This window comes from Danio rerio, chromosome 20, assembly GCF_052040795.2.
Source record: "Danio rerio strain M-AB ecotype USA chromosome 20, GRCz13ab, whole genome shotgun sequence".
NCBI lineage: Eukaryota > Metazoa > Chordata > Actinopteri > Cypriniformes > Danionidae > Danio > Danio rerio.
Window position 1 is genome coordinate 49,375,001 of NC_141040.1, and position 13,651 is coordinate 49,388,651.

A 13,651-nucleotide genomic window follows, 5' to 3' on the forward strand; every position below is an offset into this window, starting at 1 on the left:
AGTTTAAGAAATTTATAATGTATTATAATATAATATAATATAATATAATATAATATAATATAATATAAAATAATATAATATAATATAATATAATATAATATAATATAATATAATATAATATAATATAATTATTTGTGAGAGTTAGTAGCAGATTCTCAGTGGAAATTATTTTGAAGTAAGATTCTTTTATCAATATGAATCTATTTATTTTTATATTTAAAAATCGTGCTTATTTATTCATGAGTAAATTTTCTCGTGTATGTATCATCTGATCTAAACAGAACTGTTTTGTAAAACGAAATATAAACTAAAAGTAGCAAATATATATATATATATATATATATATATATATATATATATATATATATATATATATATATATATATATATATATATTTAAACTCTGAAATAACAGTGATAAACATCAAACTTAATAAGTCATTAAAAAAGAGAAACGCTGACATAACTTTTTTGTATGTGTAAAATGTACTTCAATGTTCCTAATTTTGCAATTTAATTATTTTTATTACAGTGTTATTTAAGAAAAATTCCATACTGTAGTGACAGTATGATAAAACTATGGTAATTTATTGGGTTGAGCAAATTACAATGTTGTGAAACATTATTTTTTTTAAAATAACCTTTACTGTAGTGACAGTATGGTAAAATGCAGTCATGTATTGGGTTGAGCAAATGATAATATTGTGAAATGTTATTTTATTTTAGAACAACTTTTTACTGTAGTGACGGTATGGTAAAATATGGTAATTTATTAGGTTAAGCAAATGGTAATATGGTGAAATATGATAAAAAATGTAAACGCTTGACTTTAGATCAATTAAACAAAACAAAAAACATAAAACAACCATTAATTTATTTCTTAAAATATGTTTTTGCATCAATTTAATAAAAGTAAATAAAAAAATTACAATTTAAATATAAAAATTAGAAAAAGTCTTAATTTCGTAACACTGAAATACCTTTTTCTCTAAAATGTACTTTATAAATGAAAATCTTTCTTTACAGTGCTACTTACAGTATGAAAAATACCATATTTAATAATACCACATTAAACACATTAGTTTATTAGGAAGCACAGTGAAATTATTGTACACTGGAAAAAAATTATGTAAAAATTATTTCAGTAAGACGCTGACTATTTAATGATTATTTACAATTGAACAAAAAGTTCTGCAATAAGTTATTAAACGTGATTTTTTTTAAGTATTATTTTTGCAACAAAGAATTCTTTTAATAAACATAACAAAAATCCTATAAAATACCATAATTATTCTTATCCCAAAGAATAAAATAAAATAAAAACAACTGAGTTAAACTTCAAACTTAATGTGAATATTTAAAGTAGAAATAATATTTTATATAACATATTTTTATAGCGCACTTTATGAAAATGCATTGATAATAATGCAATGATGATTAAAACACAATAATACAAAAAATATGCTGTAGAAACTATTTTCATTTAGAAACCATTACAATTATTAATTATAAAAAAAAAAAAAACACAAAACAAAGATATTATAAACTAACATGTTGACAATGATACGCTGAAATTATTTATTTTCCACCAATATCTGTAAATAAACCCAGTGCCATGACAACACTTAGAAGAGATATTAATAAACTTCTGGTATTATGAGTTATGAAGTCTCTGTTGGTGGCTGTGGATTTGCGGTTTCGCTCCGGGGAATAAATAAATCAACAAAATTAATTACAAGAGCAGGCGAGTAAATAAGCTGCCACACCTCTAGTTCAATTAACAGTGCTTTGTTCCTTTGAAAAGTCGTTAGTCATGACAGGCAGATTCAGTCTCTTAAAGTCACAGTAGAAGATGCACAAGTCCCAGTTCAATTAGATACCGATCTGTCTTTCACACACACACACACACACACACACACAAAAACTTTACAGATGAGTCACACAACTCAATCACACACACTGCATACCTGTCAAGGTCAAAAATAAACCGTTCTCAGATAAACAAACACCATTCAGACTCATTAAGATGAGAAACTGCAGACAAAAACACAAAACACTTTCAATTGTGAGTAGTTTAGATTTTCAAAGTGTGTGTGTGCGTGCGTGTGTGTTTATATATACTGTAAACAAATTGACAAAACATTTATTAGGTCAAAACAACAAACATTTTATGTTTATTTAACTTATTTTAATAATTTATCAGGTTTCAATATTTTATTTTAAGTTATACAAAGCTTAATTTACCACTTTTAGTCAGTTTATTTGATGCAATTCGTTTTATAGAGTGATTTGAATGCATGTGAAAAGTTTAGCACACCTGAAGAAACAATAAATGAACAGGAAAAATAAATATTAATCATGTAAAAGTGTTTTAAGGTCGGAAGCATTTTTTTTTTCCCCAAGTTATTTAATATAAAATTTTTTTTATTAAAAATTAATGACAATTTATTTGTATTTTATGTACAGATTATAACATCTTTGCATCAAAAAATATTAATAATTCAAATAAAGCAATGTGTTTCTAATGCACAATTTATAAAAATAGAACAATACATTTGACATTGTTCTCTCTTACGGCTGTCGTTTTCAGTCTCAAACATTATTATTTCCTTTTTGAAACTTTTCTGCCTCATGACTTTCATGAGACAAATATTGTTACGTTCACTTGCAGTACGTATTTTGGATATGTGTGTGTTTGTTTGTATGTGGGTGTGTCGTTTTATGCATGTGTTACAGGTACGAACGGCATTGGAGGATCTGCATTTCGTGTCGATGACGTTGGCCGCTGACGCTGGGTTTGCGCCACCAATCGCTGGTTGGCGTAGCCTTTAAAAGCCGAGCCCAAACTGCAATGGCGATCTATCTCTCTCTCTTTCCATCTCTCGCTCTTATTCTTTCTGTGGGTCTCTGTGAGGACAGTCTCTCTTGCAAGGGCTAGTCTGAGAAAATGGGTTTTGCTCATGTTTAATGCTCTTGTCTAAAGTTTTTAAATTTGATAATGCAATGTGTTCGCTTGTGAACTTGTCCAGTCAACTAAAATGTTCGAGAGTGATACCTCGGAGAGGGTGTAGGAGTGAGTAAGGCGAGTAATATACATATACAACACTGAGATTTATATTTTGTATTAGTTCATTAGGTTCAGGAGAATGTGTTGTTTTCTGTATGTTTTGTTTTTAGTTAATTTAGTATAGTTAAGACGTTTGGTGCGTTAAAGATGTTTCTTTTCATGCTTTTCTTTTCATATTTAGTTTAGTTTGTTGAAAACAGTTACTGAGTTTTGTTAGATTTATTTCTTTGATTTAAGCACATTAAACTACTTTCTCTCCCCCCAGGTAATTCATCATTTATTCTGTCGCCATCTTGTGGTGGAAAGTCAGCCGTCTTTGCTCTGCTCAAAATGACAGGCTGATGGATGCAGACATGCTGTATCTCAAATGTTATAAATGTTTAAAATAGGCACTATACTTAAAAATAAACTGCACATTTGCAATCTAAACAACTACATTCTTTCCTAAAAAAGCCTCAAAAGTGTATTATGTTGTTCAGCAGCTGCAATATTTGTCAAACTGTAGTGAGTTCATTGATCCGCTGTCACTCCATCTGGTCGGAGCAATACAGAAGAGTGAGGAGGCTGTACGAGTGCTGATATTGCAGAATATCGCATGACTATCAGCCAATCAGATTCGAGAACCAGACAGAAACTGTTGCATTATTTTTTTTGATTGTCTACAGAGCTTGCCTAATTAACATAACTTGCCTGGTTAACCCATTAACCAAGTTAAGTCTTTAAATTACACCTTTAGAGTTGAATATTCATTCATTTTCTTTTTGGCTTAGTCCCACTATTAATCCAGGGTCGTCACAGCGGAATAAACCACAAGCTTATCTAGCACGTTTTTACACAGCGGATGCCTTTCCAGCCGCAACCCATCTCTGGGAAACATCCACACACACTCATTCACACACATACACTACGGACAATTTTAGCCTACCCAATTCACCTGTACCGCATGTATTTGGACTGTGGGGGAAACCCACGCGAACGCAGGGAGAACATGCATACTCCACACAGAATAGCACTACCTACTGCGCCACTGCGTCGCCAAGTTAAATATTAATATCTTTAAAAATAAAAATCTAGAAAAATATTAGAATCTGTCGCCGTGACAAAAACAAAAGAATTTATTGATTAGAAATTAATTATAAAAACTATAATGTTTAAAATTGTATTGAAATAAAATCATCTCCCACTTAAACAACACTGGGGGGGGGGAATAAAATTTTTCACAGGAGGCTAATATAATTTGACTTCAACTGTAATATTGTCGAAAACTCATAAAACAAAACAAAATAATATCAATAAACCAATCAGCTGCGGAATTATTATGGTAACTAGCTAATGTTACTACCCTATTCACCTAACCACACACACATATACACACACACACACTTTATGCTTATTAGAAAGTCCTGTCATACGGGGGGAAGCTGATATTGCTCTCTCTGCTGTTAGATAAAGCTTTGTGATCTGTCTTTCTGCTGCGTTTGCTTTTATATTGATCTGAATGGCATCTCTGAGCTGGACTGTTGGGTGGGCAGGACAACATGAGGGCTTTGATGGCGGATGACAGAGAAAGCGTGGCTCCCTCAAGACTCTGCTGTTTCTGATGACTTTCCTTCAGGCGGTAATTAAAGAAAACCGAGGTAAACACATTCACTTCAGCACCGGGGACTAACTGAAGCGAAAGTAGCAGCGCTGCTGACTTAAAAGAGAACTTCTGTCATTATTTACCCGCTGTCATGTCACTCCAAACCTGTTCGCTGTTGTTTCTTTATTTCATTACTTAAGGAAAACAGACCTTTTTGATTATTTATTTAGCGCAAACATTTTGTAAATGTGTTTCTTTATTGTACATATATTTTCTTACCCTCAAGGATGCACTTAATATGGACAAATTAATCTAAAAACAATACAATTGTATTTTTTCTTTAAGTTTTTAAAGTTTATAATATTTTTATTGTTAATTTTTTTATTTACATACATTAAAAAATATTGCAAAGCTGAATTGTATCTGTCATTACTGTTTTATGTGTATGTGACATTGTATGTGACATTAGGGTTTTGCGGCTGATTGTCAATATTGATTTTTTTAATCAAATGTTTAAATTTGAAGTTAAAGTTTATTTACACTTGAAGTTAAGCTATTTTTTTTATCACACTTTTTTTCACACACATTTTTTTACAATTCAATGCATTCTTAATATTTAAAAAATAAACAACTAAAACATTTATTTATTTATTTATTTATTTATTTATTTATTTATTTATTTATTTATTTATTTATTTATTCATTCATTCATTCATTCTCTTGTCGGCTTAGTCCCTTTATTCATCCGGGGCGCCATAGCGGACTGTGGGGGAAAGCTGAGCACCCAGAGGAAACCCACGCGACACAGGGAGAACATGCAAACTCCACATAGAAACGCCAACTGAGCCGAGGTTTGAACCAGCGACCCAGCGACCTTCTTGGTTGTGAGGCGACAGCACTACTTACTACTACTTATTTCGGTATATTTAAAATTGTAGTTTATTTCTGTGGAGCAAAGCTGAAGTCTCACTACTTCAGTCTTCAGTGTTTTGCAGCTAATTATCAATGTTGATTTTTTTTAATCATATGTTTAAATTTTGTTTATTTATATTTAAAGTTAAATCATTTGTAACCTTTTTTTCACACCTTTTTTTGCATTGTTGAACAATTCAAGGCATCCTTACTTAATACTTAAAGAAACAACCAAAACATTTATTTATTATTATTTTTTTAATTGATCAGCTTAAGGCACAATTCATCCTTTAAAAAAAACAACAAAAGCTTTATTTTAATTAATTTATTTTTAAAATATATTTATAATTTATTTATTTTTACTTGGTAGAGTTAAATTATTTGTAACTTTAACACCTTTTAACACTTTTTTTGTACTTTTGAACATCTGAAGACGTCCTTACCTAAAAAATAACAACAAAAATATTATTTTATATATTTTTTTTACAGAAAAATATTTATTGTTCATTTTTAGTTTTAATATATTTAAAAATGTTGTTCATTTCTGTGGAGTATAGCTGTATTTTATGCATCATGACTCCAGTCTTTCCAGTCCAGATTTTCAGTATAGATATCAATATTTAGATGTTTTTAATAACTAAGGTTAAATTAATATTTGACAAAATAAGCATTAAAAATAAATAAACATTCCCTTATTTCAGCCAGTTGCAAAGAAAACAATTATAATATTTACTTTGTCTATATAAGCTAAAATAAAATAAAAATGAATATAAAAAATGGCATAGTGTATGAGTGTGTGTGAATGTGAGTGTATGGGTGTTTCCAAGTACTGGATGGGCTGGAATAGTTAGCAGTTCATTCCACTGTAGCAACCCCTGATGAATATAGAGACTAAGTCGAAGGAAAAAGGATAAAGGAATGGATGAATAGTTGAAATTTTATAGTTTGTAATTCGTTATTGTAATAAATATTTAAATTAAAATGCATTTTCTTTCTATTACTAAAAATCTATCTATCTATCTATCTATCTATCTGTCTATCTGTCTGTCTATCCGTCTGTCTGTCTGTCTGTCTGTCTGTCTGTCTGTCAGACCAAGTTCTCAACTTTTCACCAAAAGTAAAGTTGTTCAACATCATTGCCGTCATCACAATAAAGAAAATCCCCATTCATTTAACCAACTTTGTCACTGTATCTGAGCCAGAAAAACACAAACACACTTTTTTTTTACACACACACAAAAAAAGACTGATTTGTAGATGTAAACATTTCCCCAATACTAAACCATGCGTAACAGGGACACATCAAAGCAGAAATCTCTGGACATTAGTGTTAATACAATCTACATAATGCTAAAGCTTTTTGGTTTGATACTCACAGAAGTTCTGCTGAATTCACTCAAGCGCAAAAACAAGTTCAAACTAAATCCACCGATGTGAGATGACAGTAGCTGTAGTTGGAGATGCCAAGATTTCCAGCTCCCTGAAGTGGCTTCAAGAGAGGCGGAGGAAAAATCTGGCAGGCCAAGTCTTGTGTTGGGAGACTTTTTACAGGTGGAAACTGAGAGAAATTACCCCGGACAACAATGCCCACTAGTTCTGCAGACTCACTATACTAACTGTACAGCAAAATACCTCATATTAGACCACGTGACCCCGACTGGACAATACCTTCAAAATATTGGAAACAAAGGGCACGTCAGTCATTGCATTAGAAGAGCGTGGGCTGCAAGAGCCGCATGGCAACTAGATAGTAAACCGTCTTTATGCATGAAATCGAAGTGAAACAGAAGCTAATCTGATTAAACGACATGAAGCCCCTTATGCTTTTAGCCTTCTTTAAATGATTTCAGCAGAAAGGGTATTCAAAACTTAATAATAATATTAATATTAAATAAACAAATGAACAAAATTAATAATAAAAATTATTTAAAAATAATATTTATAAAATAGATAAATTAAAGGACCAATTAAAAATAAAATGAAATAAACATCTGTCAGGCGAAAAAATTATTAGAATTGAAAAACTGTGTGAATGGTAAAAAAAAATAAATAAATAAATAAAAATAAAATATATATATATATATATATATATATATATATATATATATATATATATATATATATATATATATATATATATATATATATATATCCATAAAGAAACATTAAAATGAAGTAAATTTTATGGTATAATAACAAAAATAATGACAAAAAAACAAAAACAAAAATAAATAAATAAATAAATACATATTTATAAAATTAAAATAATAAATTAATAATAATATGAAATAAATAAATAACAGAACAAATAAAAACATAATAATAATATGGTCGTCATAATTAAGTCATCATACTATAAATACGAACTCATTGGTAATACAGCCTAAGAATGTATTTAGATTGCTAGACCAATATCCGAGGCTTAATTTTTTTCTTCACTTTCACATGCAGGTGAGAAGACTTTTTCGTGGCACTGAATATCCTGAAAGACATCTCAATTTTTGAAAGACATATCTCAAGTAAAAATATGTTTTTGCTGTCCGAAAGTTATGTTTATATTAGCAGGAAGTTGCTAGGCAGTAGAGACATACATATTCAAACTCAATAGTAGCAGACACTGATATAAAAGTCTCTTTAAGGCAAGACATCCTTGAAATGGCTCTCAGGTAGTATGCTCGGGCATTCTGTCATAGGGTCTTTTCGATAGGTCAATTAGGGTAGAAGCTGAACCATACAGGACTGTCACCCATACTGTCCACTAACGGCACAGTAAACATCTCATATTAGACCCTGTATGACCTCTACCCAACAATACCTTTAAAATTTTGGAAACAAAGGTCGTGTCAGTCATTGCATTAGCAGAGCATGGGCTGTAAGAGCCACAAGGCAACTATAGTAAACCGTCTTTATGCATGAAATCGAAGTGAAACAGAAGCTAATCTGATTAAACGACATGAAGCCCCCTTGTGCTTTTAGCCTTCTTTAAATGATTTCAGTAGAAAGGGTATTCAAAAATGTAAATAATAATAATATTAAAGTTATAAATAAACAAAATAAATAAATAAATAAATAAATAAATAAAAAGTATTTAAAAAATTATATATATATATATATATATATATATATATATATATATATATATATATATATATATATATATATAAATTAAATAAATTAAAGGACCAATTAAAAATAAAACAAAATAAACATCTGTCAGGCGAAACAACAACAACAACGGAAAAGTATCACAATAGAATTGGAAAACCATTTCTGTGTGAATAGTGAAAAATAATTATATATATAAATTTACACTGTATATCAATAAAGAAACATTAAAATGAAGTTAATTTTATGGTATAATAATAAAAATAACAATGACAAAAACATCAACAAAAAAATAAATAAATACATATTTATAAAATTAAAATAATATATTATTCATAGAATAAAAAATAATAGGACAAATAAAACGCATAATAATAATAATAATAATAACAATAATAATAATAATAATAATAATAATAATAAAATAAGGCTGTCATCATAATTAAGTCATCATACAATAATTATGAACTTATAGGTCAATTAGAAGCTGAACCATACAGGACTATCACCCATACTCTCCACCAACAGCACAGTAAACACAGTAAACAGACCCCGTATGACCTCTACCCAACAATACCTTCAAAATATTGAAAAACAAAGGTCATGTCAGTCAATGCATTAGCAAAGCGTGGGCTGCAAGAGCCGCATGGCAACTAGATAGTAAACCGTCTCCGCGCATGAAATCGTAGTGAAACAGAAGCTAATCTGATTAAACGGCATGAAGAGGAGTTTTTCTTTGCTTTTTTCCTTCCTTCAACTAATTCAGCAGAATGCCATTCATCTCCACTCAAACAGCAAAAGCTGACACCCTTTTATTTCTTGCCCACAACAGACTCCACAACGAGCTTAATTCAGGCCCAGTGCTAGGAGTTCCTCATTTGCATAATGAAAGAGAAAATTAGCGAGGAGAAGAGGAGCGAGGACCAAATAAAGTGATCTGGCAAAGTGAGCCCAAATGAAAAAGTAAGAAAAAAAAGTGCGATTTGGATCAGGGGCGGATTTAGTGATTTGGGCGCCCTAAGCAAATCCAGCCATGGGACACAACAGTCCTAAAATGCACCATTATTGATTTATATATATATCATATTTAATTGTTTATTTTAATTATTTATCTATTTTTATTATTATATCTTTTCTCTATTCTCTTTTATTGTTTTCTGTTTTCTTTTCTTTCTTTCTTTCTATTTATTTTTTTCTTATATCACTCAATCTTCTTTTCCATGTTTTATTCTTTTCTGTTTTCTTTAATTATTTATTTATTTAGATAATTTTTTTCTTATGTTACTCAACCTCCTCTTCTATGTTTTATCCTTTTCTGTTTATTTATTTATTTATTTATTTATTTATTTATTTATTTATTTATTTATTTATTTATTTATTTATTTATTTATTTATTTATTTATGTTTGTTATATCACTCAATCTCCTTTTCTCTGTTTAATCCTTTTCTGTTTGTTTATTTAACTATTTAATTTTTATTTATTTATTTATTTAATTAATTTTTATTGATTTATTTATTTAATTTTTACTTATTCATGTATTTATTTATTTATTTATTTATCTTATGTCACTCAATCTCCTTTTCTATGTTTTATCCTTTTCTGTTTATTTATTTATTTTTTTTATCCTATATTACTCAACCTCCTTTTCTGTTTTATCCTTTTCTGTTTGTTTATTTAACTATTTAGTTTTTATTTATTTATTTATTTATTTATTTATTTATTTATTTATTTATTTATTTATTTATTTATTTATTTCATATCACTCAATCTCCTTTTCTATGTTTTATAATTTTCTGTTTGTTTGTTTGTTTGTTTTGTGTATTTATTTATTTAATTATTTATATTATATTACTCTTATAATCACTTTTTGCTGCTTTAGTCTTGTAAACAGTATAATTGTTTTCATAAATGTTTTAGCACAAAGGCTTTCCCAGGGCATCACTGTCAGTGTCACACATCGAGAAAGGTCTTGAGCCGAAATGTTTGTGTTTATATCTCCAAAGAATGTGAAATTAAGGAATTTAAAGTTATTAATAAACAATTGTTGATTTATTAGGGCCCCCAAATTTCCCAGGGCCCTAAATGGCTGCCTGCTTCGCTTATTGGTTAAATCAGCCCCTGATTTAAAAGCAAATTTACCTTAACAACAGGTGCGGCGGCTGATGAAGCGGAGCGTTTAAGATTGAGTTCGTTGCTGGCCGTTGTCACTGCGATGGTCACTGGTGTGGGCAGGAGAGATGGGATCACTGGCAGAGGAAGGAGTCCCGGACGGTTATTACCGTTAGCCACTGGTGGAGGTGCTGCTGGGGAACATCCGCCATTGTGGAGGCCGCTGGGACGCTCGCGACGCTCCCATGGCCCTCGATAGTCCCTCTCGAAGCGGTGGTGGTGTCGTGACATCACTTCCTCTTAGAGGACACGAGGCGCTTTCTGAAAGAGTACACAAACAGAGATATGGAGATGATTACACCCTGTCAAAACACTGAACAGAGAAAATAAACGAGCTTCTTGGCAGGTTTGACGTGCAATGCTAGAAAAACATCTCAATATCTGCCAGAGGGTGGGTGAAAAGGGGGATTTTAGGGGATAGAAAAAAAATGTGTATATAAAGTGTGAATGTGTTAAAACTGAAAAAAGTAATAAATAAAATAAAATAACAAAAAAAAATATTAACTAATAATAATTAAATATACAATTAAATAAATAATTAAAATAAAAAGGGAAATATAATAAAAAATACAAAATATAATATATAATTTAATTAAATAGTATACTATATATATATATATATATATATATATATATATATATATATATATATATATATATATATGAAATATGGGCTAATAATAATTTTAAAATGAGATTAAATTAACAAAGAACAATAAAAATAATAAATTAATCATATAATAACAATAACAACAACAACAATAATAATAAAAACAACAACAACAACAACAACAACAACAACAACAATAATAATAATAATAATAATAATAATAATAATAATAATAAATAAAATTGCATAATTTGGTAATCAATAAAGTGGAATTAAAGAATCAAAGTAAATATGTTTAATAAATGAATGAATGAATGAGTGAATGAGTAAATGAATAAATAACAAATGAATGAATAAATGAATGAACAAATGAATGAACGAATGAATGAATAAATGAATGAATGAATGAATGAACGAATAAATAAATAAATAAATAAATAAATAAATAATTAAATAAATAAATAAATAAATAAAGTAGAGATAAATAAGGAAGTAAAGCTTCTTGGCAGGTTTGACATTGGCAAATTCTTTTTAAATAATATAGAAATATAAGTAAATAAAATGTATTTAATATGGAAATATGGGCTAATTCCTGAGCTAATAATACTTTTAAAAATTAATTAATTCAATAAAACAACAAAAAAAAGTAAAATAAAATACAATCTATTTAGAAATCAAATAATGAACAATTAATTTAAGGAATTAAAAACAAATAAATGAGTATACAAACAAACAAGCAAACAAACAATCAAATAAATAAATAAATAAATAAATAAATAAATAAATAAATAAATGTCAATTTATATGAATAGATTTTTAACTGATAATTTTTTTTTTTTTTTACTGAGTTTAAAAACTTCCAATTCAAAAATGACTTAATAGACTTCTCCTTAATAAAATACAAATTTATAAATACAAAAGAGAGCGATGGAGAATATACACAGCCAAAACACAAACAAAATGAAACTCAGCAAACAAATGGAGCTTCTTGGCAGGTTTGACATGCAACGCTAGAAAACTTGCTGCAAACATCTCAATATCTGCCAGACTGTGGGTAAAAAAAGAGGGATTTTAGACTGGCATTGCTTCCGCTCTGTGTAAAAAATATGTAATATTGATAGAAGGGTTGTATAAGATTGCGTAATATTGTTGGTCCATTGTTGATGACTTTTTAGCCTGACCAAAGACAAACAAAATATTCTTTGTCATTAAAATAATAATAATAATAATAATAATAATAATAATAATAATAATAATAATAATAATTATTATTATTTATTATTGTTATTATTATTATTATTACTATTATTATTATTATTATTAACTGATATTATTAATATAATAATAATAATAATAATAATAATAATAATAATAATAATAATAATAACTATTATTATTATTATTATTATTATTATTATTATTATTAAATAGTTTAACATAAATAAATAAATACAAATCAAATGAAAAAAAGCTGCTTTTGTTTGTTTTATAATGAAATAAAAGCAAAGAAATAGAAGCTAAATAAAATTACATTTGAATAAACAAACAGATAAACAAAATAATTATACTGGGTATACCTAAAATACAAAAAATAAACAATTAGATAAAACTAAACAAATTAAATCAACAAATAAAATCAACAACAATCAAATAGAATAAATGAGATGTACAAAGCAAATAAAGTAAAACAAAAAATAAACTAATACAACTGAAATTCAACTTGAAATATAGAATAAATAAATAAATAAATAAATAAATAAATAAATAAATAAATAAATAAATAAATAAATAAATAAATAAGCAAGCAGATAAAAAAAAAACCAGACACAAATATTTCAATTATACTATAAAAAAAATATAAAGATAAAATTATATTAATATAAAGCTACAAAAAAACCTAAACACACACATATATTTCTCCTACATATATACACAACACTAATAACCTTAGCTTCTAATTGCAATACAATAATGTGCACCCATTGTAAAGCTGCTTTGAAACAATAATTATTGTGAAAAGCGCTATACAAATAAACTAGAATATAATTCAATTAATTACATATTGTGTAAAAAAATTATTCAAAACAACCTTTAAACAAATAACAAGCATTTCCCAGCAGCAGCCGCCTTTTCATTTTAAAAATAACACATTTACAGCCTTCCCAAGAGGAAAAAATACCATTTATTAACAAGCCCCACAAGAAA

The 13,651-nt window shown here is 28.1% G+C and overlaps 1 protein-coding gene across 2 annotated transcripts in view; it reads right to left on the bottom strand.

The window, feature by feature from the left end:
* Nucleotides 1-13,651, bottom strand: part of klhl29 (kelch-like family member 29) — a 611,610-nt gene that overhangs the window by 389,036 nt on the left and 208,923 nt on the right. For both annotated transcript variants that reach the window (XM_087298740.1, XM_087298739.1), the window contains exon 3: nt 10,807-11,097. Coding sequence is in view for 1 of the 2 variants with exons in the window: in XM_087298739.1 (XP_087154865.1) it covers nt 10,807-11,067 (261 nt within the window). In the remaining variant the exon portion in view is untranslated. The remainder of the gene's footprint in view (nt 1-10,806; nt 11,098-13,651) is intronic.